Source organism: Magallana gigas, chromosome 4 (genome assembly GCF_963853765.1).
Source record: "Magallana gigas chromosome 4, xbMagGiga1.1, whole genome shotgun sequence".
In the NCBI taxonomy this organism is placed as follows: domain Eukaryota; kingdom Metazoa; phylum Mollusca; class Bivalvia; order Ostreida; family Ostreidae; genus Magallana; species Magallana gigas.
In genome coordinates this window covers 30,998,343-31,025,009 of record NC_088856.1, presented here as the reverse complement: position 1 = coordinate 31,025,009, position 26,667 = coordinate 30,998,343, and the positions used below count along the sequence as shown (strand labels likewise).

Here is a 26,667-nt window from a genome sequence, read left to right as displayed (position 1 = left end):
ACGTATATGACTATATGTAAAAGTTTCATTTTAAAAAAGGGCTAAAATTAACGAAAACAATTATAATTCAGTATTGTATTGTTTATTGGTCAACAGCTATACCACTCATAGACATACAACACAATTGATATAAACATATCAATATGCATGTAAATATATTGATAGAACATGTATAAACAAATATGGCTTTGTTTAATGCACTAGAAACCATTGCTGTGCAAGTTACAATCAGAGGTTATGTAATTTGCAGCATCTGTTTACATGTGTTAACTGGTTAAAGGTGATTAAAAATTCTTTGCTGTATATACTATTGTATATACGTGTATTTACAGAATATATGAAACAAAGTGAACGTGTATTTTTATTTCATATTGCAGTAGGTATCATAGTTAATTATCATTTTGAAGAAAAATCAATCAAAGTTCTCACAAATTATATTACAAACTTTGCAATTAAAGTTTTCTCTTTTTGTTTACTTTTGACACCCCCCACCCCGCAAAAAAAATCAAAAACAAATATAAAACAAAACAAAAAACAAGAGGCCCACGTGCAAACGCATCACATGAATATAACATTCAATTTTTTTTCTACAATGTACAGTGTCGACTAATTAGCGACCTAAGAATAAATCAGGAGTTGCAGTTCTTATAGTAAGACCCCAAGGAAAAAATTTAAAAATTACTTTAACCGGGAAAATCAAACAACTATATCAAAGTAGATAATTTTAATCATTATATTTATTCAATTTTGTGATCCAAGGGAAAATCCACAAGTCGGACGGTATCCATAGTAAAAGTTTTATGAAAACCCCGAAAACTCTAAAACTGCTGAATTAACAAACAAAGTGAACATTTGTATACCGATAACAAACACAGGCACCTGACGTTTGAAATATTTTTTTTACAATAAGATTCCAAGAACTTTAACAATAAAAAGATTTGTCACGGTCGCCATTTTGATTTTTAAGACCGACTTAACTATCTGACACGATTTTCTTCATTTGCGATTCATGCAAAATTAACAGGTAAAAATAAATCCGTTATCCACTTACTACTTTTTTGTGTAAACTCGTGCATCACCTACACGAATTACGATACAACCGTTCCTTTCATTAAAAATCATACTCCGAAAATCAGAGACATAAATAACAGAGATTGGCAACTCCGCCATTAGCGTGTAAATGTTACAGGACCAACCTTACTTTGAAAACTACAAGTGCAACAGCAATATTGTATAAGTCATTAAATTTGAACCTGATAGTGAACATGAACATGAACCTGTAAATATGTTTAAGCACGTTTTATTTATGAAATATTTACAAAAACTCTTTATTCAATTTTTAAATTACTTTTTTAAAACTTATTGACTTTTCACAAAGTAATGGTAATGCATTACTTTACTCATGTAATGGTAATGTAATGCATTACTTCAAGAAAATTAAGTAATGGTAATTTAATTCCCTAATTCATGAAGTTATGGTAATGTAATGCATTACTTTACTATGTAATTCACCCCAAGACTGATTTCAACTAAGCCGGAAGACATGAACATTAACACTTAACTTGGTTCTTCAATCTATAAGATCGTATATATTATATGATGTATAAGTCTTCCAAAATGTATAATCTATTAAAGATTTTCTTACAATTCATTGTTTAAAATTTAAATTCAGTTTAATCAACTAAAAAAACCAACAAACGAGAAGGCAAATTCAGACTTATTTTTATTTTCTTTATACAAAATTCCTTTAGAGACGAACAGCAGTCATACTGCAAGTAGACTGGAAGCCAATGAAACATCTATTTAATTTGTAAAACATCTGTGTATAACCCGTCCAGATTTTAACTTCGGCTTGCGCTTGAAGTTTGGTAGTATTAAGGAGAATGATTGTCAAAATAAAATTCACAACTTTTCAAAAATGGCACATTCAGCGTTTGTGAACTTAAATTTGATTCAACCATCAATCTCATCTATTGATTAATGAGCTCGTACACCAACTGAATCGTCAACGGCGTTGTGCATTCAGTTACGTAACTCATTCCACATTTGAACCCGAGCAAGAATATTTTGATAAATAAAACTATTAATTTTATTTTGTTTATTTTCTAAATAGAATTTTGTTTATACACCGAGGACTTAAAAAGATTTAATGCGTGTTTTTGTAATACATATTTACTGAAATGCATGAAAACTTTCTGCACTATTTTCTTACGCGTAGACTCAATTCATGTGTTCTACGCGTGCCTTCCGGTTTGAAACTTCGGATGACAGTAAACCAATAGACGGGGTCACGTGACCCCGTCTAAAAATCAGAGTTAAAGATCGAATTTGTGTCAATCTGGTTTTTTTGGTTTGTTTTTTTTATTTGGCATGCAACGTTGTACTTAAAGCAGTGTAGAATTTTATGTGGAAAGTTTGTTCAAACTTTATAAAATGATATAAGTATGTAAAATGCAAAAAGACCAGTGTGCCAGATTTCTGGCTTTATAAACACATGATAAAAGGGATATCCTCATTGCTGTAAAAAAAAAAATGCCTCCTGGAAATAAAATTAATTTAATCTTAACATCTAGCTTTTTAGAGTCAGACAATTTCTTTTTAAATTGTCAAATCCGATGTTTGTTGCAAAGACGAACATTTTTTTTTTCATTTTACTATAAATAATTGGGGGAAAATCATTACATGTATCTATTTTTGTCTCTTTTCTTCTTCTGTAAATATATTTTTTTGTTTCAACTAAAGAGTTCTTGTTATTTAGAGTGTATCCACTCATCTCGATACAGGTGAAAAAGTTGAATGAGGGAGGAAGAGATTAGCGATGGGTGAGAGAGTTGCGGCAGAGTAAGGAGAAAGAATGGAACGAGAAAGTGGGGGTAAAAGAGTGGAGGTAGATATGGCCGATAAAGGGGATGAAAGGGTATGGCGAGAGAGTTTAGTAAAAAAAAAAAAAGTGGGGAGAACGATTAGGGAGAAAGAGTTGGGTAAGAGGAGTCGGATGAGAGAGTGTGTTGAAAAGAGTTAGATAAATGAGTGGGGTGACAAAGTGGGATAAAATGAGCAAGGTAAAAAGTGAATGGAGTGGGCCGAAAGATTAGGGGGAAGAGTTTGGCGAGAGAATTGAATAAAAGAGTGGGATTAAAGAATGAGGTGAGAGAGAAGGATTGAAGAGTGGGATATAAAAGTGAAATGAGAAAGAAGGGTGAAATAGTGGGGTAAGAGAGTGGATTAAAAAATGGGGAAAGAAGTCGAATTGGGCCAGAGAGTTGGATAAAAGAGTTGGGTGGGAGAATTGAGAAAGTGGGATGAAAGGATTGGTGTGTGGCAAAAGAGTTAGATAAAAGAGTGAGGCAAAAGGAGTGGGGTGAGAGAGTGGGGGAATGTGGGACGAGATGGTTGGTTAAAAGAATAGGATGAAAAAGTGGGGTCAAAAAGTGTGACAAGACAAGAGTGTGACAAAAGAAGCGAGAGTATGGGGTGAGAAAAGTGGGACGAAAGGAGTGGAATGAGAGGGTGATTTTATAAAAGTATAGTGAGAGTGTGAGGTGAAATAGAGTGGCGAAAAGGTTAAGTAAAGACTGGAGCGAAGTTGTGGGACGAGGGATATGGGTGAAAGCGTGGGTTAAGAGATTGGGGTGAAAGGAGTGGGATGAAAGAGTTGGGTGAGAAAGTGGGGTAAAAGGAGTGGGGGAGGGTGGCCGCAAAGAGTAGGACAAGAAGGTTGGGTGAAAGAATCGGGTTTGAGGGATGAAAGAGTTGGCTGAAAGAGTGGGGTGCGAGAGTGAGATGAAAGGAGTGGGATGAGACAGTGTAGTGAAAGGAGTGGGGAGAAATTAGCTAGTTGTTAGTAGTTCGAGAAGAAAATGGGCTGTAAAGAGTGGGTTGAAAGGGAGGAGAGAATGACAGGGCCGTCACTCCCCTCAAATTTGAACTTAATTTCGGACCCATTCCCAATGGCAAAAAGCCACAGATTTTCCCAATTTCAGAATAAAAATTCCCAAATGCATTAATTATTTACAATAGGTCAGAGAGTGGGACACGAGAATTGGATGAAAAGACTGTGGTGAGAATGGAGTGAAAGAAGAGTGAGAGCTAGAGTAGGGTGGAAGGAGGGTATGAGAAGGATGAGAGCTTGGGATGAGTAGTGAAAACGAAAGAACATAATTAAATAGTTTTTATGTTCCCCTTAAAACTTTATTATATATAAATTATGCATATGAACAGCTAATTGTACTGCATCATATGCACATCGTATTTTTTTGCAAGACACAGTACTATAGTAAAAGGTATATTGTAAGACCTAAAGCGGTGTGAGGTTTATGACTCTGGACTGTATTTTACAAAAGATCATAAATATTTCAGTCTTACGGAATGATATTCAATAAAAAAAAAAAACTCGAGTAAACCATATTCAAACAACTATTCTGATGTCAATAATTATATTTCACAGCCATGAGAATAAAATATTGATTAGTTTGTGATTAATTAATATCCATTCATTTAGTCGGAAGTTCTTTTGTAAAACGCAGCTCTGATTCCTTTTTGCACTTTAATAGTGGATCCTTGAACTTCTCTCCGCCAAATATGAAGGTCATATTAATGGAATTAGGATGTAATGCATCACCTTATTCTACTTGCTTATACATGTAACTGTATTTTGCGCTAGGTGCTTATTTTGGTTGAGGTTATATGGTACAGTTACTGCCTACAGGAAGACGGGTAGGAGTAGGAGTAGAGTAACTAGTAACGGGTTATCCCGTAGAGAAACTTGACTTGTACGCCACCGTAACTATGCTTTCATGATTCTCTCACACGTAAATATATTCAACTAGTCTGTTATTCTGTAATGATTTCTATACGGCTGTAACTACTAACTGCATTTACTAATATTTAATTATAGTTGTGAAATGACCACATATATCTGCTGCAAAAAAAAATTTCGAATTGATTTGCAAAAATATAGGAGAATATCTTTTTTTCCGTGTCTTTTTTATGTAAATAAACAAATCAGTAGAAGCATTCCTCTTTATCCTTAGATCTTTTGATTGATTACTATTAGATAAACACACCATTTCTGTTAGTGTCATTGGGTGCAAAGTAGCAGACGAAACAGTCCGTTCTACCCAGGTATTCTGACCGATTTAAAGAAAGAGTACATCACAGATAAATTAAATAAGTGAATAAAGCAGCGGTACTTCGTGTTCTTTATCTATAAACAGGTACCTCATTTCTGCTGGAAAAAAAAATCTCTCTATTCTTAGCCTCCTGGAAACGATTTGCATTATGAGATAATCAAGGGAGTTCTTGCCTTTATTAGTAAAGAAATGTTCGTTTTAGAAACATATCTAACATTATTAAGAGAATTTAGTAGTTTTACATGACATTTTGTTGAGTCTTCATTTTATTTCAGCAGTACTAATTTTGAGTGTTCTTCCTGAAATATGTACGGCATTGAATATCCGGATGGTCAATCATATATTCAGTAAAATGATATAAACTGGTCTTTTGAATGACTTTTGGTATATGGAAATCTTTCCGAAACGTCCTATTCAACAATGTGTTAAGCTTTTGAGTAGTTACCTGCAGGAGAGAGCAAAGTGTTAAAAACAAACCCATGTTTAAAGCAAAACTGACGGTTGTTTTGTAATGTTTGCATATTGTTCTCTAGTTTTAATCATTGGACTTTTTTCTTTATAGAAGACTGGTGGGCCTTGCATCAAATACGTCAATAGCGCTGTAAACTGTAACCATACTGGCAATGCCGTTAATTATTAACACAACTACTCTACATTTCACTGCCTAAATAAACTATTCAACATTAAGATTTATCCTTCAAATTTTAGAATAAATATTTTTAGATGACAAAAGGTTTTTTTTTTCTTTTATTAAAATGTATTCAGATAAACTGTATATGATTTATTATGCTTGATATAGTAATGGCTTTAGTTCCATGCCTTTTTCAGGATTAGCAAATTTTACAATTGATTATAAAAAAACATAATTCATGCTAGTTAAGTCGATGCATACGTTTATAAAGGAACATATTGCAAACCACCTTTTTTACATACAGAATGCATTGTATGTATATGAAAACTGTATGTTCTGCCTGGCTTCACCATGATACATTGTTAAGTCCAATAAGTGCCAAGTAACTGCATATTCCGACCAGTCACTGACTTTTTGTTCAAACTGACCATGCTCCGCCGTCACCAGTTTTTATAAATCACTTAATTAACTCGGTCCTTAACTCAAATTCTTAAAAGAAAGGTACAAAATTATGACTTGAGGCTGAGTATTGACTTAAGGAAAGTTGGTGACAGCGGAACCAGGAAGTGTTTGAAATCGCTTTATCTAAAACAGTGTCTTCCCAAATAATCCGGGATTGAGACCTTGGAATTACAGGTTAATGATCTGTTGTCCCTAAAAAGTTAGCGTTGTACACTGCACATGTTTACATAAATAATTATGAGAGTTCAAGCATGAATGAATGACAATAGGCGAAAAGACATATGAACTGGGCTACATGAGTGCCTTAGGTGGAAAAAAACGGTGCATAAGTTTAACTGAATCAACAATTGTTGAATTATCGAAGACGACTCCTCCCACAAAAATGGGGGACTGTGTACATAAACACGACCGGGGAACGAATACAGACGCACTTCACATCACGTGAAGTTGGTGAAAGAAGAAAAATACCAGGATTGATAAGGTGACATGTCGGGCCCGATGTACCCCCAAGACCTAGAAACGACAGAATGTAAATACTTCAATTTTATATGGTGAAAAGTTGAACAGTGTGTGAGAGGGGGGTAGACACCAATCGCTGTTTATCGCAAACCTTTTACTGACTTATCTGAGGACTTCATCCAGGTCGGATAAGTAGCACTAGACCTTAAAGTCCCACCAGATTTTCCGATCGGAATTCATAAATCCGTGACAGATTTGATTGAATGATTGTGTGAGGGTTTTTTTTTATAGGATTGTGTATTGCCTTAAAAGGTATGACAACGTCGCTCTTTATCAGCTTTTAGTGGTGATTTTAAATTGTACAGATAATGCAAGAAATTTAACTTTTAAACAAGAGATAATATTTTTGAACCTTTAAGTAGTTACTATGATAGCTTTATTTGATATACTTGTATAGTATATAAGATTGATATTTTAGACGTTGATGATTTCTATTTATATTAGAAAGGTGAATGTAGGTGTGCATTCAATTGTATGAATATTAAGTATTATGATTTGCTAATACTATGAGAATTGTTTTTAGGTATAAACACAAACTTGCAATAGAAACATTTCAATTTTTTCAGTTTTTAATACCTTTTCATTTTATAATTAAACCTTGTTTAATTTCTAAATACCTTTTTAACATAAATGTCTTGAGATGAAACACATGCGTTTAAAACGGCGCTAAATAATATTATTTTACAGTACATATTTCGTAATGTTATTAAATCTTCAATTTTGTCCATATCGTAGTGAGATATTTTATGTACACATTCGAAGACTAGTTTTGTTTAAAATTTGATATCGTTATCATTTTTGAAAGATAAATCGCTGCAACGAGTTTGTTTAACCACTCTCAATGGCAAATTATATCATAACAAGGCCTTCTGTACAAACATCCTGATTCTGTGCCTAGTTGCACTAAAAGACCCTCAAAGACTGAGATTTAGAACACATAAAATCTGTTATCTTTCAATTGACAGTCTTAGATTTCAGGCAGAATAGGCTAGACTATAAATGGAGAAAGAAGGAGGGTGCACACCTCGCACCAAGACATGTTATATATTTATTCAAGGGTGATTTCTCCTAATATAGATTAGGTCAAATAAATCTTATGATTTTCTTAGATTTTTCTAAATTCCAAGCTTTAAAGGTGCATATGTTCTTGACAGACACTTAAATGCGATTTAGGTCATTGTCTTTTTATCTTTTTTTAATAAATCAAATCGGTATCAAAATTGAATTTTACAAGTATCATTACCACTCTAAAAGTAGAAACAGCATTACATAAATACCCCGTTTGATGTGACAGTTGTTTTAGATACAGGATTTGTAGTTAGAGGGGGGGGGGGCGTGGATAAAACTATTGAGGCAGAGGGTCTGGGTTTTCGTGTATTTTGAAGGTAAAACCAGGCTCAAAATAGTGTATTTTTTTTTAGTTATGTAGACTTTTAAAAGATGAAATAAGCAATAAAAATAATCATAGATAAAGTTTTCATTTCTTTTAATCAGCAGACTTCTGTCATCTACTATTTCCCCTTGGTGCTTACTTCCTTTACACAAAAGCATATAACATATATATAACAATTTGACACATATTGTTACTTAAATCATACCTAATACATGTATTGGATTAAAAACAAAATATTTTAGGCATTTATGAACTCCCAAAATTAACCAGGTTATCAAAGTTACAACATTCTAATGACGTTACGGTATCCGACCCCCTATATGTTAGCTGTTAGAAATATCTGATGCATCTATTTACCTAGAAAAAAAATTCAAAAAATATATAGTAATTAATTAATTATTGCATATAGACCATCTGGTTTTAAATGCAATTATATATTTACCTTCGACCAGCTTTTAAATATTCAGAAATTTTTGCTTGCATCGCAATAGGAAAATGACCGCGCAGTCTACACTTGAAACAACTGCTGTGATTTCCAGTCGATTCTTGGTCGATTCTTGGTCGAAGCCCCAAGTTCAGGGCCCTGGGGAATTTGATGCAGCCACCATAATGAAATGACCAACACTGCTTGTTTTAAACACAGTTTAATTAACTGTCAACATGCATTAGGATCAGATGTTTATAGATGTTTATAGAGCAGCAGAATTACATTCAGCATAGCACAGCTGGTGTATCAATGAGGTGTAACATTGAGTCAGGCATAATTATAAATAAAGTGAAACACAAAATGCTAACTTTTCTATGTAAAATTTATCAAATCATCTACAGTCATGCATACTTTGAAAATTTTAGGGGTGGGGGGGGGGCGCCCTCCACGCCCCCCCCCCCTTAAATCCGCCAGTGAAAGGTACACAACCAAAGGTAAAATTTAAAAAAAATGACCCAAATTGCATCCAATGACAGTATTTGAACGACCAAATATAGGCTTTTAGATTGATTTAATTCGTGGTGTCTAATTTTCGCGGGAGTCGAAAAATTATTGAATCGTAGGGAACGTTACTGTCACAGTAAAAAGATAAATCCTATCCTAGTAAGAAAATATATGTCTGAAAATTGCAGTTTCAATTAATACATACATGTACATGTACGCAAATAAATGTAGCAATTTTGGATTTCGGCAATTTAAAGTCATCTTGCACCTTTTTTTTTTTACATTTGCTATAGAGGCCGCCGACGATGGACAGTGAAGTGACTTCTATAGAAATGAAACCCGCAAGCCAAGGAGTGACAAACTTAGGATACAGATCTACAGAGGTGCGTACTGCGTTGCATGTGATCTCTAACAAGAGGCCCGCAGGCTTTAACGGTCACATGGGAACATAGTTCCAGATGGACCTGTCACGGAGTCTTATTATGTTTACATCTTAAGCTTCATTTTGGAGTCTTACCCCAAATCCGATACCTCTCTGACTGTGTCCCAAGGTTTTAATCATTTTGATGTTTGCAAACATCTATTCAAAGCTACACGGTTTCTAAGACTATATACATGTACATTTTCACTATACATTGTATGACCATATTGGCCACAGCAAACGTCCTGACCCCCTGACCTAGGGCCCATGAATTTTACAGTTATGGTAGAGGGCTTCATTATGGACGTCATTACGATGATCATGCATTCACTCATAGAAAAAGGCATTCTAACATTTAATACATTCACATTATATGACCCTATTGGCCCCGCCCCGAAGTCCTGAACCCATCATCCAGTGGCTTTAAATTTCACAATTTAGGTAGAAGGTTTTATGAATACCACTGCCATGCATTTAACTTTTTCTATGTGGGAGAAGAGAAGTAGGTGCGTTTTTCATATTTGGTAACTTTTAGCCGATGAGGTTCCAGAGATGGAACAGTAATTAATTTCGCAAATTCGATTTCTCATATCCCATAGATGATTCAAACCAATCAGCAAATGGTATTTTAGTTTTCAAGAAGTTAGAAAATAATGTAAAATTGTTAACGAACGTCGAACGTCGCACGACGCACGACGCACGACGGCGAACAAAGACCAGTGACTCAGGTGACCTAAAAAGGAATTCATCTAACTTTGAACCTTCAAACAAGTTTCCCTACTGCCTGTACTATTTATTTTAAAGAGTTCCTATGCTAATGTTAGGTACAAGCGTAAGAAAAAAAATTTAGATCCTGGTTTTGTGGGTTCAATTATGCAATGATTTATTGACATCTCCAAAGGATCCTGTTTTAGAAGGTTATATTGCAGGTAGTCTTTCTAATGTCATTACTTTCAGATTTAGACATATCATTGATATAAAATTATTTTTAAAAGTGTTTTTTGTTCATGGTTTTAGAATGGATTATCAGACCACCCCGATTCCGTACAACATAATAGCATCAAATTTGAAATAGAAGAAAATTCGGATGATGAAGTTTACACCGGATGTGCTCGAGTCGCAAATAAAATCCAAACCGGAGTCGTGGGTACTCTCAGCAAACATGGATCAAAAATCAAACTGTTATTCAAACTTGTGCTTTTACTTCTGTATTTCGCATATTTTGGCTATGCTATGTACTACAGGTTTGGGGATGAGGGTTCCATCCGTCTATTAGTGTGTACCATTTTGGGAGTTTTAATTCTATTGCTTTACACCTTCAACCGATTGCCTGGCTTCAAATTTAAATTTAGCTCGGAACAAAGGTCGTTGTCCAAAGAAAAGAAAATAAAAAAGATAAAGCGACACACGGGAAGGTTTGTAAATTTTTCCAATTTAATTTGATATTTAACAATGTTAGCAGTTATATGTTACAGTATTAATCAAATTTTTGGTCGATCGATACTGCTTTTTGCAATTTATGAAATAAATTCACACTTTTGCTCATAAATACCAAAAGTTTTTATAAATATGGTTTGTTTGTAATCTGTATATACCGTTGTGTTGCAGGGAAGACGAACAACTCATGCAAAATATAAGTTCTTACATTCTAGACATTTTGAGTCGAATATAATAGTTTAAATTTACTTAGGTTCCTTATGCTGGCAGTGTTTATTGCCCTCGCTGCATACATCATCTATGACGTTCTCTTGGACTACCCACAAAATGCCATCTCTGTTGCCGGACTGGCACTGTATATTATCATCTTTTACGTATTCTCAAAGAACCCTGCAAAGGTATTTATTTGGATCACTTTTCACAGCATCTTTATGATGTATTTCAAAGCATTTTGCATTCACAAAGAAATACTTAAAATCGAAAAGTTTACATATATAACGAATTTTTCTTAACTAGATTATATGTTAAACATGTAGCTTAAAAAAGTCATACCTGAAAGAAAAAAAAGATATATATATAATATTCGCCTCCGTTTTATATTCGCTCTTTTTGCCCTTGTTGTCAGGGGCAAATTTAAGACTGGGCGAATTCCCAGTGTCTCAAATAACTGTGTCCTGGCGAATTCAAGACGGGGCAAAACCAATTGCATATGTAGAAGGGCGAAAATTACACGAGGCATAAATAAACCTGTATACAGTATCTTATTGGTATTTTTTTTTTATCACTAAGCCTCCTTAAATGTACCAAGTGAACCGATATCGATACTTTTCTTAATGTTCAAAGGTGAAGTGGCGGCCAGTGTTCTGGGGTTTTGCATTGCAGTACATCTTTGCTTTGGTTATCCTGAGGACGTCGTGGGGTTACCAGGCATTTCAATGGTTAGGGGATCGAGTGACAGAGTTTCTCAACTACTCAAATGCCGGTGCTACGTTCCTCTTTGGTGATATTCTGGTTACCACGTACTCACTCTTTGCTTTCAGAGTAAGTTCATTTCATCAGCAAATTATGGCATTAAAAGAAAGTTCCCGAAAATTTACCTTATATATTCTTCATTTCTCTCGCATTCTTTTCCTCTTTCACTTTTTGAATTTCATACTCACGTCATCTTATTCTCTTGGTTTAAACATACTATATCTCATCTCATCTCATCTCTCTCTCTCTCTATCTCTCTCTCTCATTCTTTCTCTCTCTTTTCGTGACAGGTGCTTCCAGTGGTGGTGTATTTTTACACCGTGACGTCAGTCTTATACTACCTCGGGGTGATGCAAGTGATCGTCAAAAAAATGGGCATGTTCCTCTCCTTCTGTTTAGGAACTTCTCCCGCCGAATCACTGAACGCAGCAGGAAACATATTTGTAGGCATGGTGAGTTCTTATACATATTTATTTAGATATTTTGTCTGTAATACATATTTTGGTGTTGATAATCATAACTCTTGCAAGCGACAACTGTATTTTCATTTCCATTTGGTAAATATTTTTTTTAATTTGAGACCGAGGCTCCATTGATGATTCAACCATTCCTAAAGGACATGACAAAGTCAGAACTTCATGCCGTTATGACAGGGGGGTTTGCTACAATAGCTGGGTCCGTGCTTGGAGCCTATATCAACTTCGGGGTATACATACATTTCATCATTATCTTCATCATCATTAATCACATGTATCATCAAATCTCTCTCTCTCTCTCTCTCTCTCTCTCTCTCTCTCTCTCTCTCTCTCTCTCTCTCTCTCTCTCTCTCTCTCTTTCTCTCTCTCTCTCTCTCTCTCTCTCTCTCTCTCTTCATTTTGTTGTTAGTGTTGTTGTTTTTCTTCTTGTTTGATAAATTTTATAGTGTATATACATTTTTGCAAATGACAAATGCTTGTTCTTCACTTCAATCATTGCAATTTGTATTTTTGTAGGTGCCCGCAAACCACCTAATCACCGCCTCCGTTATGTCTGCCCCTGCGGCTCTCGCCATCTCCAAACTCGCCTACCCAGAGACCGAACGGACCAGAAAACAGGATTTTGACAAAATGGGCAAATCGTATGAGACTTGTTGATATTACGTATCATTTTTCTCACTTTTAGGTACCAAAAAATACAATGTTAAAACTTTTTTTAAAGATGTCCCAATTTTTCCTCATATAAAATAATAAAAAAGTTTCACATGCACTTTGCATAAAATTCTTTTAACGTGAGCATCGATTGGTCACTGCTCAGATATATTTAAGACTTTAAGTTATCTTGTTACAGGAAAGACAGAAATGTCATTGAAGCCATTTCGTCAGGAGCAAGTAACTCTGTCAAAGTCGTGGCCGCCATTGCGGTGAATGTCATGGCCTTCCTCTGTGTCCTTGAATTCGTCAACATGACTTTGGACTGGTTCGGTGACCGTGTCGGAGTGGATGGACTCTCGTTCCAGGTTTTCAATTTAGTATTATTTTAAAAAGTTTTGCTTTTGAAAGAGGCTAAAAAGTTATAATTAACACATTTTTGTTAAAATGAAATTAAAATTGGTGTATATTTTAATTCAAAGATGTTAGAAACACATGCACAACATGTGTCTTGCTTTGAGTTACATTGTTGCATTACGGCGAGATTATATCAAACAAAAAATAGCACATTTAGCCTTAAACCTATAAAGAAAACCGCATGAAATACTAGTATACAATGAAGGTAATGTTTAAAAGATCTCACAATGTGTACGATTTGTTTGTTGGTAGCAGATATGTTCCTATATGTTCTATTTGATTACATATTTCGTGTGTACAATTTGTTTCGTTGGCAGCTTATTTGTTCTTATGTGTTTTACCCGATCGCATACTTTATGGGTACGGATGTTTCTGACTGTCGTAAAGTGGCCGAGCTAGTTGGCATCAAGACATTTACCAACGAGTTTCTTGCCTACAAGGAACTTTCCGTTCTCATCGCCAATAAAAAGAATTTCACGGACTATACCGCTCAGTGGAACTTGTCGGCGGACTGGTACTATCAGGGAGATGATATAGTGCTGCCATATGTCAATCAAACGCTGAAGAAAGGAATCATGTCGGTAAAATAATTATAGTTGCTTCCCTTTCATGAATTTGCTAATTTTATAAACGGTCGCAAATGCATTTTCTTGGCGATTTTCAGCACTCTTATTTAGGTCTCCAAATAAAAGTGTGTGCTTGTTAATTTCTCTCATTTTTGATTTTTTTAAAGTTTTTTTTATATATTTTGTTTTGTTTTGAATTTTCTTAGCATACATGTTTAAATTACATATGCAGTGGCAACTACACTTTTAATATTTATGATTATTAACTTTTCTAAACTAAAATTAAGTTGTTCGGGATTGTAACATGTATATCTGGGGGGGGAAATCAATTAATTATGATGATTTGTCAGGCATAACTGGAAGACCGTTATTTTATCAATATATAGTGTATTTTACACTGTAGGGCAAATCTGAGGTGATAGCCACCTATGCATTATGTGGTTTTTCCAACATCGGATCCATGGGGATATTTCTGGGTGGGATGTCGGCACTGGTCCCCTCACGGCGGGGGGATTTGGCACAGATTGTCGTGAGAGCCATGGTGGCTGGAAACGTTGCGTGTTTCTTAACAGGGTGTATAGCAGGTCAGTACATTGTATAATTTTATATGGGTCTGTAAAATGCTCCTTCGTGTGTTTATTTTTAGGTTTTTAAAGAACAAAACGGAAGCAATCAACTTTGTCATTTGTGGTGAATTTGTTTTAAATAGTGTATTTAAGAAACTGAAAAACTGAATAAAAGTCGTTGTTGCATGATCTGAAAATAGAATTTATTTATTTTTTGTAATTGTTGCGGATAGCGTCATCTGTACAAAGAATCTGGTTACTATATTCAGAATATTGATAAGTTGCCTCTTTTACAGGTCTACTTTATAAAGACTACAACACATAGAAATGTGGAAGAAAAAGAATAAAGATAACATAATGCAGCGAGGGGATTATTCTGTAGTAAAAGTTCGAAAATATAAAACCATTTTTCACGTAACACTGAAGCAAAAAGAACGAAATATTGACCATTCTATGGTAGGTCTACATGAATGTACATGAAGTTGCATTCAATTTGTGTGTGTTCGAGAAAGTGCTAGCTACAGGTATATCTAAAAGAATTATTTGACAATGTGTTTGTTTGTCTTTTTTGACATTTTTTTTCTTTTTATTTTTCCTTTGGATTTTTTTTTTGAGGGGGGGGGTGTATTTTTGTACTAGAAAGCACATGGTTAACATGTATGTTCGACTGAGCGAAGCCAATAAAAGTAATCGTAATAATATTATTTTGAATTTGTGTGCATCTTTGATACATGTATGATTGTGTATTTAAACGCATTTATCGCATTTATGAATTATATGATCAATATAATCTTATGATAGAGTTGTACCTGTGTTAATAAATTGTGATACGCATCAGATCAAATAATACATATAGTACGTAATTATGATAAAAAGTGCCACACATTTTTTTTCTTTTTCTTGTTTATAAGATTCATAAATTGTAAATTACATTTTAATGGTCCTTTATAATTCATTTTGCCATAAAATTCAGAATTGACAACGAAATGCATATTGCTATGTCTTTGCGCTTTTCGACTCCTTAAACGCAGTTTTAAAGTAAAATATATGCTATAAAAGTACAATGTTGCAGCTTTGATTAATTATTTATTTAAAGCAAGGCTTCTGCACCACATTAAGGTACTTCATTGTGAAGTGGGGTCTTCTTAATGAAATTTATCAATTAAATTGTGTAAAAAACCATAAGATTATTAACAGGACATTTAATTTAGTATGAAGAAGACAACAGGATCTTATTTTGAATTAGATGCAAAAAAACTCTCAGCCAAGTTGAATTTAATCAGATTTCTTTTACAATATCTAAGATATCAAATATTTGACCTGTAAAAAATATATTTCATCCGGATGATCTAGGTTATCCAGGGGTGTCAAAAATTAGATACAACTAAAAAACAAAGTAAATACTCCCTGCTGATAAGACAATCTCCACTAATCTGCCCAGACCTGTATATTTATCTAGGTTTCATAAAACATATCTTTATAGGATTTTCGTTAATATATAAAGCATTCCAAAACATGTGTTTGACACTCTGTAACAAGCAAATTCGCATGGACCACATTAGTTAATTACCGGGACGGTGGCCGAGGTCGAATATGAAAATATATTTGCGTCGCAAAGGAAGGATACAAATCTTTTTAATATCTAATGGTATTAAATAGACAGCTTATATTTTTCGATGTATAAAATTGGTATGTTACATTTATTTAATTGCCACGCCCATCAAAGATAAACTGACCTATTTCTTGATGATTTTATTAAAGTTGTCACGGGTTTTGGTCATTCTTTACATTTTATAGCTTTATTGGTTTAAGGTATATGTGATTTAAGGAGGCCGATTTTTTTTTTGGGGGGGGGGGGTGTGGAAAAATTACAATAGAAAAAACATTTTAACCATATGTAATTTACACCAATCCTTGTTAATTTACAAAGTTTTACGAAAATCGACCGTCTGGTTCTTTTTAGGTGCCATCTCAAAATACAGGTACTTTTACAATAGTAATATATAGGAAATTGTCATTTTTAATTCGAAGCAGATTAAAAAAAATACTCTCAAATTGTAATATGTGATAAGTAATATCATTTTCTACCGTCTGGTTTTTAGTGGGGACCATCTCAAAATATTAAAATGCACCATATTTGGCAATATATTTGAAGTATAATAATTACAAATAAAGATGATAAAAATTAAGAAAAATACCCTTGAGGATAGCATTATTATTATTGTGTAGATTTTCAACGGCATGCGATTTTTACATTTTCCTTTATTTTATTTCTCACTGTGCACTCCTACAAAGCTTGATTTTTTCATACTGTAACGTTATAAAAGCACAATGGCAACGCCCAGGGCCATCTACAACGGCAGATTCGTTTGAAAAATAAATTTTTCCTTAAAAATCTAAATATTTTTTTCTGTATTTTGTTTATTGTATTCAATTTTTCAAATGATATCGAAAAAAGTTCATTAAAAGTATATTAAATACACTGTATTTTACTAGAATGCGCAAAAACGTGCGCAATGAAAACTAAAGTCGGCCTCACTAAGGTGTCATTAAGGCAATGTTAGTACATGTACCTAGCGTCGATGAAGATTCTTAATTCAACTCAAGCATGAAGTATCAGAGGGGTGGGTGGTGGGTTGGACTGCCCCCCCCCCCCCCCCTTACTTTTTGTGGCAGCAACATTTCTCTTAAACTAACATATGAAAAATTGAATACATGAGTCCCTCCACCCACCTTTAGGGAGTATTTTTAAAAAAGAAATGAAATGGAAATAAGGAAATGCGGGTAAAAACGAAGTTATAAATAGATATACTATGCTTCACCCCCCCCCCCCTCCCCCTCCACGCATTATGATTTTTTTTTTTACGATTTGGAGAGGAACCTCTTTTTAAGAGATCCAGGATTTTTTGGAATGAGTCTGCCCCCCACCCCTTCAAAAACGATGCTATATGTACGTATGTGCCTGCTACTACAGTTATTGCTGACATCAAAGAGATGCCGCGGACCTTATTCTCCAATATACCACGAAAGTCATCAATAAAATACCAGATCTTGAACATAATTATACCAATCTCGAGTTGATCATGAGTTATAACTTATAAACTTCGTATTTAAAATAAACAAACAGAGATGACAGAGGTTAGTGTCATTTACAGCGCCATGTTTGATTTTCAACAGCTACACGCAGCTGTTTCAAGACACCCCCTCCCGAACAAATTTTGTCTCCAGCCCCTCAATTATCAGTGAGAATGCTGTAAGGGAAGTTTAGAAGAGTACAATGTTTTTTTGCGGCTCAACATTTCATATGGCTGTCAATGCGACATTAATGGTATTGTAGGTGAATAAAAAAACCGAGCCTTTCAGAAAATTGATTATGTTCCTTTCAGATATTAAATTATTTGTTATAATTTCTAGAGATTTATATATAACATTGTCTGAGAAGTAAAATGATTGTGTAAAGTGTTAATCAATCCGTTTTGTTGCAACTATTAATTAGAAAGTTTTCAAAACTATTTAAAAGTCATTTTACATCATTTAAATCATTGTTGTCATTATTCTAATAATTCATACACACGCGTCTTTGAAGTCGCAAAAACGCATGTAACAACCGGCGTAAATAACCACAATATGTAAATTGACACTGTCACCTTGTGGTTCAATCTTTCTACAAGAACATTGTTAATTTTGAATTTCTATGACAGTATTTACATGCTTTTCCAAAAAATAAAAAAAGAGGGTGGGGGATATGTACATGGTAGTTACCGGTATTACACATGATATGAATTCCGAGTTCAGTGGTACAATGTATCTTTAAAACACACTTTTAAATTGTTCAAAACACTCTAGGACAATGGCAAAATCCATCTACAATAAAACACATGTACACTATTTATAACCACATTTTATTGATAAACACATGAATAAGCATAAGTACATGTTTATGATGAAATTTGTATTGTATCTCATTATATAATTCAGTGAAAAGATTAGAAAATGGCAATCATATTTGTTTACATCAATCACAAGTTACAGTATCTATTTTGAATATTTGATTTTCTTAACATTGCCTTTGTTGTTCTCACACACAAACAGATTGTCATCATTGTCCACACACAAACCAAAAGGATACTGCAGATCACAGTTATCAATGTAACGGAGAAACTGTCCATTCTGATCCAGAATGTGGATACAATGGTTCCCATAATCTGTTGTCAGGATACGACTCTGACTGTCTGTTGTGATACCCCAAGGTCTAAATGCTTTCTTCTCGGTAACTGAGGGATGACCGGTGTATCTCCATCTGAGTTTCCCGTCCTGATTAACCACCACTACTGCACCAGCCTTATAGTCAGCTACACAGATGTCGTGGTTTCTGTTCTCTGTGATGTATTTAGTATAATTATTCCCTGAGTACAGAGGTTTACCTTCATCATAAAATTGAATTGTTTGTTTCTCAGTGGATCCAGAGTAACAGACAACTTTGGATTGAGTTTTATCATCACTGTACATGGCAACCAGGAGATCACCAGTAGAGGTGACACACAACTCACCAGGCACCCATCCCTGTAATCTGATCAACTCTTCTGTCTGTGCATTCTTTACTTTATTCACTGTCCTTGTTTCCGCACTAGTATACAGTAGATCCCCATCACTGTCTACAGCTATATCATATGGGTATTGACCTGATTTATTCTTGACTTTCTGAAGGAGTGAACCTATACTGTTGAAGCATTTAATATCATTGGTCTCTCCACTCGTCCATATTCTACCATCATTTAGACAGGTCACATTGCGTAGTTTTTTATGCCCAGTCTGTATTGTGGCAACAATCTTCGGTTCATTCAGTAGTTCTCTGACTGAAGTAGTAGGTTGGTTCAATGACAAGTTTTTTCCTTCAGTAGCGGTGCCAGTAGATAACGGGGTGATCTGTCCAAACAAACTATACAGCTTCTCACGGTCTATCGGTTTTGGAATGAATTTTGGCAGTGATACCTCAATTTTGGGTGGAAGCTTGCTGAACTCTCTGATCTTAGAGTTGTATTTAATGGCAGGAGATACGTCAGTGGATTTCTCAATTTCTTTAATGGCCAGAAGTGTTTGCTTTATGAGAGACTGTATCTGTTTGATTTCATCCAAATGTTTCTGTAGAATGTCTTTGTGTTTCACTTTTATCTCGTTTATTTCAGTTTTCATTTTGTTGATGATGATGTCAACTTCTCTGTGCCATTGCTCTCCTTGTTTGGACATTGTTGTTGTAAGTTTTTCATATCCTCCATCCAGGTTGGCAAGCTGAGTTTCCAGGTCGCGTGCAATTTCTTCATATGTAGGAGAAATAGTGTTTACTAACTCTTCTGTATCCTTTTCAATATTTTCTTTCTGTGCCTTGTACACAGTTGATATATCTACGAAAATATGTCCCCTGTGTTGTTCAGATGCAGTACAAGAAGAACAAACCAAAATGTTGTTGCAATCTTTGCACTGAAATTCACAATTTTTGTGTGGATGTATTTCACATTTTGGATAAATGAGAGTTGATCTACGTTTTTGAAAAGGGACTATTTTATGTTTGTCATATCCATCAGAGATGTGATCTACTACACAGGGCTTACAGAGGTTGACATGACAAAAGTCACAGTAGCTGTGGACTATGGCGGTCTCACAAAGGTCACATCGGTGCACATCCTGGGCAGTAGTACGGGGATCCATAGTTGATCTACAAATAAAAATATATGAAGGTTGTGACTAAGTTTGTATGTAGAAAGTGTACATAAAGATGTGTACTTTGATGAAAAAAAACCTATAGCCGGATAGTGATGGTTTTTTTTTAAATTAAAAAAGTCCCGTCCTTGTTTTTGTTGCAAAGAAAATCTTTGTGAGCGTATGCCAACACACTTTACTAGAAATATTTAATAAAACACAATCAACCTGTACAATGTATTTATTATTTGCGTCTAAAAATATTTATTTCAAAATAAAAATATATACAGTACAGTTGCATCAAAAGTGAAAGTAGTTTTAGAGTAGAAGTTAGGTATAAGGCCTTTTCCAAATATTGCTAAACATATATTTGATAACAATTTTATAAAACAACTCTCAAGGCGAGTTGATGGAGAATTCAAAAGAGGAATACATACCTTGCTCAAATCTATCTACCCACTCTATAAAACATGGCTGTACGCAATGAGTCACCTGACAACGTTAATTCACTCGAGTTACCTCCCGTACCTCATGTTGAGTTTTCTACTTTTCACCGCTAAAAGTAAACTCTGTTAATAATAGTTAATTTCCTCATTCCTCTGTTAGAATTTAACAATCGCATCTCCTTCAGTTACATTTTCTATACTCAATTCTGCAGTACAAATGTTTAATATCTTGAATTGAATACTCAATTATGTTTACTTAAATTGCTCCCTTCCACTATATTAATGACTTGAGATCATATTAAGCTTACTTAATATACTAATAAACCTATTAGAGTCTGCCATTTTGTGAAACTATTTTCAATGGTATAGATTCATTGCCAGTCTGTAAAAATATACGACGGTTTATAATATAATTATTAATATTCATATGTACATGTACCTCAACAGCTTCGGTCATGGATTATAATATAGAGAATCGAGATGCGATGTGGATAGTATGGACACGTTTTGCTTAATAATGAATAGGTACATGTACTACTTGTACATGTATTTGAAAAACACAATCGTTGATTAAAACCTTTGATTGTCATATTTTATCCTACCGACTTTATAGTATTTTCTCTTTATTATGTACAACACAATAAAAAGCTATCTATTAAGTGAGTTTTGCATTTTCATATTTCAAAGTGCGCTTCTCTCATACCCACACCCCGGGAAAAAATCAATTGATGAAATATATTTTATTGTGTATATGGGATATAATAAGTTAGTTAAATCCTACTCCGAGCCAAGAAGGCGTAAGTGAACGTTGATTATCTCCGGTTTACGCAGTGCTTCAGCGGATGAGAGACAAGGAGACACCTTTATATTGCAGGTTAACCCACAACGTACGCCGGTACCCAGTGGCAGCTGGGTAGACTGAGACAGTGTAGATGAAGTGATTTGTCTGTGGACACAACATATACATGTAAAATGCAGCAAGTTACCAACGTGCGACTCGAACTAACGACTAACGCCGGTCATGTATTGTGTGTATTTCTGCAGTTGTTACTTTCATACCCTCATGAATCACCAAAGAAAGCATTTTATTGTTTAAATAATACGCGAAAGAAAGGGGTTTTCGGACGATTGTTATATATTTGGAAAAAAGTGTGGTTCGGGATTAAAATTTATTCTTAAAAGTAGCAAAAAGCAACTAATAAATTGAAAAGTCATTTCCGTCAATTTTATTTAAATTTCATAAAATGTAGTACAATGAATATACAACTGCGTAATCTTAACATATAAATAATAAATATCATAAAACAATATATGGCGCTGTATATATGTAGATTGTATGTCAGGTTAGGGCAGCAGAGTTAATCACGTTTCACAATACCATGTATATTAGAAAACATCAATGCTCAAAATCAAAGTGGTAAATACAAGTATGTATAGATTTTATGTCTGTGAAGGGCTTTGATGATGATGTTTTCGAAATACCGTAACCGGTTACTACACTGTTTGACGTCGGATAAATGTACCAACTTAACTGAGCCGAATCAAAAAGTGAAGTCCTTTCACGTGTCTACAAAATATTGGATACATAGACAAAACTCTCAGAACAGGGTGACCGGTCGATTTTCTAGATACTTCTATATGTTTGGTGTGCTCGCCACCTTCTGCCTATGCGTCTGAAGTTGTGGAAAGTTCTTGATGAGATCTGGATAATCTCGCGTATGAATCTCCATGACGTCATATACGGCAAGATCTGCCAAAGTTAACTAAAAAGATGGAAATAGATTCTGGACATTATTATATTGCAAGTTTAGATTTTTGAAATTCAAAACATCTACAAGAAAAACATTGACATTTTAATAAATTGATTGATTTTGCTTTATTATTTTTGTCTAGAAAAACCTTCCGCAAAAAATCAGAACGTCCTTTTTAGTTATTGTAGCGTTTATAGAATACGGGTTTGTAACTTTGTCATTAAGCATTTTTTTAATTGCCTAAAAATATTTACAATCATGCACTGAGACAAAAAAAAAATGATGTGTGATACATGTAGCAAAAGAATGGAAACGTTGTTGGTTTTTTTTCCTTAAATAGTTAGCAAAATATTTGCTAGAGTTATGTCTCTCTTTGTTAATTTTTGGCTTACATTTTTTAAAACAAAGAATATTGATAATTTATCAAATATTATCGAGTCTTGACCCCCCCCCCCGGTCAAGACTCGATAATATTTGATAAATTATCAATATTCTTTGTTTTAAAAAATGTTGATTGGATGCACAATTAATCGTAAATATATTCAATATGCATCACACAATATGCATGTACAGTTATTGTAATATTAACGTTCGAGGTTTTCAAGAATTGGATTTTTTCATGGATCTCTGTATCATATCACACAATTAAGAAAAGTAGATACGTACAGATACCTCAGGTTTATGACACCAAAGCCATGCCCTAATACTGGGGCAAGCTTAAATTAATGTATTGTGAAAAATGAGACTAAGATCAAATTTGCATACATTTGTGCATGTTATGGAAATAAATTTATGTAGCGTATGTTTAAAAAACCATACTCCGTCTCCAATCATATATCCTGAAGAATTGGAACTCAGTGTGTCCTGGAAAATTTTCCAGAACTTTGGGACGATTTCTTCAACCAACTTCTTCTGTAGCTCAGCCTTTAAAAAGATAAACAGAGATCACACCTTCAGAATAAGCACCATTTTTTAATAATCATAAGAAAACCTTTTAATGGTATGATACTTAGTACATGAAAACTTTAAATATCAAGAATTTTGGTATGGCTTAAGGCTTGAAATTGGCAATATTAAACAACTAAATCTTCAAAGAAATTAATTTCAAACATATACATCGTTTATTTAATTATCATTGTGTGTGTGTGGGAGGGGAGGGGGTGTAAATTACTTTTTTGGTCCCATCCGGTTCTCGGAAGACCTTCACCCATTCCGCTCGCAAGTCTTCTGTCGTCTGGACGATGACATCGCACTGCGCTTGCTCCAAATTAGTTTTCCCACTAAGACCTAAACAAAGATGTTATCCATATTGAATTACCGGTATGTTAATACACTAGAATGAAATAATATAGCTGTCGACATCGGGGGGAAAATGGGGGGGGGGGGGCGAAGCCCTCATCAGTTAAGGTGGTTAGAATTTCACTTAACTACGTCTTTTAATCCAGGAAAAATTAACCTGAGCAGTAGCATTCTAAAACTTGTCTAAATTTTGCACTGCACCGCGGTTAACCTGACACCCCTTCTTAAAACCTTATACCACCCCCCCCCCCACCTCCCCCACAAAAGATTAGAATTTTAAGGACTGGTGAAAATGGATTTTTAATTCGGAAAATTAACCTGAGCTGTACCATTCTAAAACTAGTTACAAAATTAATACAATGTACCGCGATTAACCTTACAACCCCACCCCATCCCCACTCCCCCGCCCCCACCCTGCTGCACATTGAGTTTGTTTTCCACGCTTACGAACAAGACTATTTACATGAATGTATGATCAGACGTAAGAAAAAAAAAGAACTCCAGATCTACAAAACGTCTTTACCGTGTATATAACAAACTTTGAAATACGTTCACTTCATAATTTTCAAAATTCTTTCTCACCAAATTCTCGAGCCAGAAACCTTGCTATCGCTAGACTTTGGGGCAAAGTGGCTGTGTCGTCAATCGTTAGAATGGGTAGCTGCCCCTGAGGCGTTTCTTAAAATAAATGAAACAACATAGGTACATTTTATATATCCACATATACATGAATGTTCGGCTTTGATACATTCCTATAAATTGTGCTCTAATAAATTATACGATCTTCACGGAAATTTTAACGGGTCGCACGTTTTTTCCGTTTATCATTAATCGGTAAAAATGAATGTCAGTCGGTAAAAGTCATATTTTTTCTCTCGAATTTAAAATTTAAAAAAATAAAAAATGTTGTTCCTGTATATACATGTAAGTTGATGAATATAAATACGTATATTTACATTCTACTTTGTTTTTTCATTAAAATCTGTGATGTTTAAATGCCTCTTAATGCAACACCTATTCACTGCGTATGAATTTACAAGTAATTTTCATAAGTAGTTCTCAAACAGTGAATTCTATGCTATTGGTGAAAAAAAATATAATTCATCAACTTTAAAACACCATGTTTTACAATTATTCAACAAAAAAGTTTACTTCATTATTAAAAACAAAATTTTAAGAGTTATTTTTCATGGATTATATGTTCATGTTCGTCGATCTCATCTCAACAGTCTATTAGATAACCAGTTAAAACCGGTTTTATAAATCAGCTGTTCTTGCTGTTACTAATTTACTCCCTCCGTTATATGCAATTTATATCGATGTATTTAAGTAAATAATTGATTTCATCAGTAAGGGAATGTAAATATAAGCATTAAATGATTTATTTTTGACGTCGTGGTGTCAATGACTGCCGTCAGGTGAGCAGACAAATTATCATAACGCGCTAATGCGCGTTATTCAATTTGTCTGCTCACCTGACGGCAGTTATTGACACGACGACGTCAAAAATAAATCATTCAATGCTATAATGATTCATAATTTTAGAATAACAAGTGGTTTAGTGGGTTATTTTTTTTTAACAAAAGGGGGGGGGCAGTGCACCTGCACCAAGACAATAGAATCTGAAAGGGTAATCGACACATGTATATCCTTCTTACATGTAGGTGGGTTGTTTAGACTTTAGAAGATTTTAAAAATAAAATTGGCATGTCCATGTGTTTAAGTAGGAGTGAATCACAAAAATGTTATTTCAAATATTTCTTTTCCTTTTTTGTCATCAATAAGTTTTACATGTATACACATTTACGTCATCAGTGGTATATGAACAGTCATGTAGTTGTGTGCGACATGATAATTGTGCTTTAAATTTATTACTTAGTTCAGCATGCACACTTTAGTCATTTTTTTTATGGTGCATGGTTTCGTACATATATGTGTTTTGCTCGATCTTCTTTTTTAACAAAAGAAAAAATGTTATATACAAAATGATACAAATACAAAAATACAAATAATAAATAAATATGATATAAATACAAAAATGATAATTAACATAATTCAATGTTAACATTTCTACGTAATTACAAATAATGAATGTATAAAGTATATGGATATAACAATGAGTATTCTACTTGTGTACAAATTTCATGTTTTATATAAATTCTATTCACAAATAGTATTCTCATGATATGAACAATATTTTTCTCTCAAACTAAATGACAAAACGAACAATAATCATCATCTGAATAATTTAATATGCGGGCGTTTGAACTGCACAATATCTGTACGAATCCCTCCCCTCCACCCCCTTAAGAAATATGAAAAAATGTAACTGAAAAGGGGTTTTATGCACAGAAACATGAGGTTAGGTATTTAATAACGTCGGGTGTCTTTAATTACATGTATGTGAGAACTTACTTGGTTTAAGCGCTGGCCAATCTTCGCGTTTGATTCTGTCGTCTGCGTACTGTACGCCAGCGGCGGCAAACAGCAGACGTGAAATCTCCGCTCTTCCTCGATTGTAAAAATACGTCAGTTTGTAAGTCTTCATGTTGATTCCAAAACACAGAATAAGACACACAGCCGCATAAAAATGAATGATATTGGATACATGAGTTACCTGTCGATAATTATATGTTACCCGTCTAATTAGTCTTCAAATAACTTGATAATGGGACATAGGTTACGTGTTAGCGACATTCCTTGTTTCCTGATGGCATGACCCTTACAGGTTTATATTTACAAATTATCGAGGCTCTCCGCTGGTCCCTAAGAGATAACCACCCACCCAAGAGGATGACAAAACAATTTCATGACTTCATTTTCGTAAATGTCGTGCAAGATAATGCGCTTCCGGTTGTGATTTTTCTCTAAGTGAGTTTGTCTCTTAATACATCAACATC

General features: G+C 34.3%; 4 protein-coding genes across 5 annotated transcripts in view; 2 read left to right on the top strand and 2 right to left on the bottom strand.

Moving 5' to 3' along the window:
- Nucleotides 1-6,508: 6,508 nt before the first annotated feature.
- LOC136269683 (solute carrier family 28 member 3-like) lies at nucleotides 6,509-15,177 on the top strand. The gene is made up of 12 exons (XM_066082039.1): nucleotides 6,509-6,754; nucleotides 9,362-9,451; nucleotides 10,507-10,904; nucleotides 11,180-11,324; nucleotides 11,770-11,967; nucleotides 12,189-12,350; nucleotides 12,479-12,604; nucleotides 12,891-13,015; nucleotides 13,225-13,393; nucleotides 13,760-14,023; nucleotides 14,412-14,592; nucleotides 14,871-15,177. The coding sequence occupies exons 2-12, from the start codon at nucleotides 9,374-9,376 to the stop codon at nucleotides 14,897-14,899; spliced, it is 1,875 nt and encodes a 624-aa protein (XP_065938111.1). The 5' UTR covers nucleotides 6,509-6,754; nucleotides 9,362-9,373; the 3' UTR covers nucleotides 14,900-15,177.
- The window catches only part of LOC105334329 (solute carrier family 28 member 3), a 35,888-nt gene continuing 15,997 nt past the window's right edge, over nucleotides 6,777-26,667 (top strand). Inside the window, exon 1 of the mRNA XM_066082038.1 lies at nucleotides 6,777-6,996. The gene's annotated coding sequence lies outside the window, so the exon portion shown is untranslated. The remainder of the gene's footprint in view (nucleotides 6,997-26,667) is intronic.
- On the bottom strand, nucleotides 18,514-22,473 carry LOC105334330 (tripartite motif-containing protein 2-like). Of its 2 annotated transcripts, none has more exons than XM_066082040.1 (2): nucleotides 22,250-22,473; nucleotides 18,514-20,287 (listed from the first exon to the last, which is right to left on the bottom strand). In XM_066082040.1, exon 2 carries the CDS (start codon nucleotides 20,278-20,280, stop codon nucleotides 18,610-18,612), a length of 1,671 nt encoding a protein of 556 aa, XP_065938112.1. In that variant the 5' UTR covers nucleotides 20,281-20,287; nucleotides 22,250-22,473; the 3' UTR covers nucleotides 18,514-18,609. The 2 variants fall into 2 exon arrangements, with proteins under 2 accessions (XP_065938112.1, XP_019925335.3); XM_020069776.3 differs by lacking the exon at nucleotides 22,250-22,473 and adding an exon at nucleotides 20,709-20,777.
- LOC136275050 (glutathione S-transferase 1-like) lies at nucleotides 23,169-26,364 on the bottom strand. The gene is made up of 5 exons (XM_066083318.1): nucleotides 26,183-26,364; nucleotides 24,350-24,445; nucleotides 23,640-23,755; nucleotides 23,283-23,392; nucleotides 23,169-23,184 (listed from the first exon to the last, which is right to left on the bottom strand). Exons 1-5 carry the CDS (start codon nucleotides 26,313-26,315, stop codon nucleotides 23,169-23,171), a joined length of 471 nt encoding a protein of 156 aa, XP_065939390.1. The 5' UTR covers nucleotides 26,316-26,364.

What these genes read in the sequence shown, in the direction of transcription:
- LOC136269683 (XM_066082039.1), top strand. Translation starts at nt 9,374, where the DNA reads ATGGACAGTGAAGTGACTTCTATAGAAATGAAACCCGCAAGCCAAGGA. An exon ending in GAGCCTATATCAACTTCGGG is followed by an intron (nt 12,605 to 12,890) that starts GTATACATACAT and finishes GTATTTTTGTAG; the next exon opens with GTGCCCGCAAACCACCTAAT. An exon ending in CTTAACAGGGTGTATAGCAG is followed by an intron (nt 14,593 to 14,870) that starts GTCAGTACATTG and finishes CCTCTTTTACAG; the next exon opens with GTCTACTTTATAAAGACTAC.
- LOC105334330 (XM_066082040.1), bottom strand. Translation starts at nt 20,280, where the DNA reads ATGGATCCCCGTACTACTGCCCAGGATGTGCACCGATGTGACCTTTGT.
- LOC136275050 (XM_066083318.1), bottom strand. Translation starts at nt 26,315, where the DNA reads ATGAAGACTTACAAACTGACGTATTTTTACAATCGAGGAAGAGCGGAG. An exon ending in TTGGCCAGCGCTTAAACCAA is followed by an intron (nt 24,446 to 26,182) that starts GTAAGTTCTCAC and finishes ATTTATTTTAAG; the next exon opens with AAACGCCTCAGGGGCAGCTA. An exon ending in GTTTCTGGCTCGAGAATTTG is followed by an intron (nt 23,756 to 24,349) that starts GTGAGAAAGAAT and finishes ATCTTTGTTTAG; the next exon opens with GTCTTAGTGGGAAAACTAAT.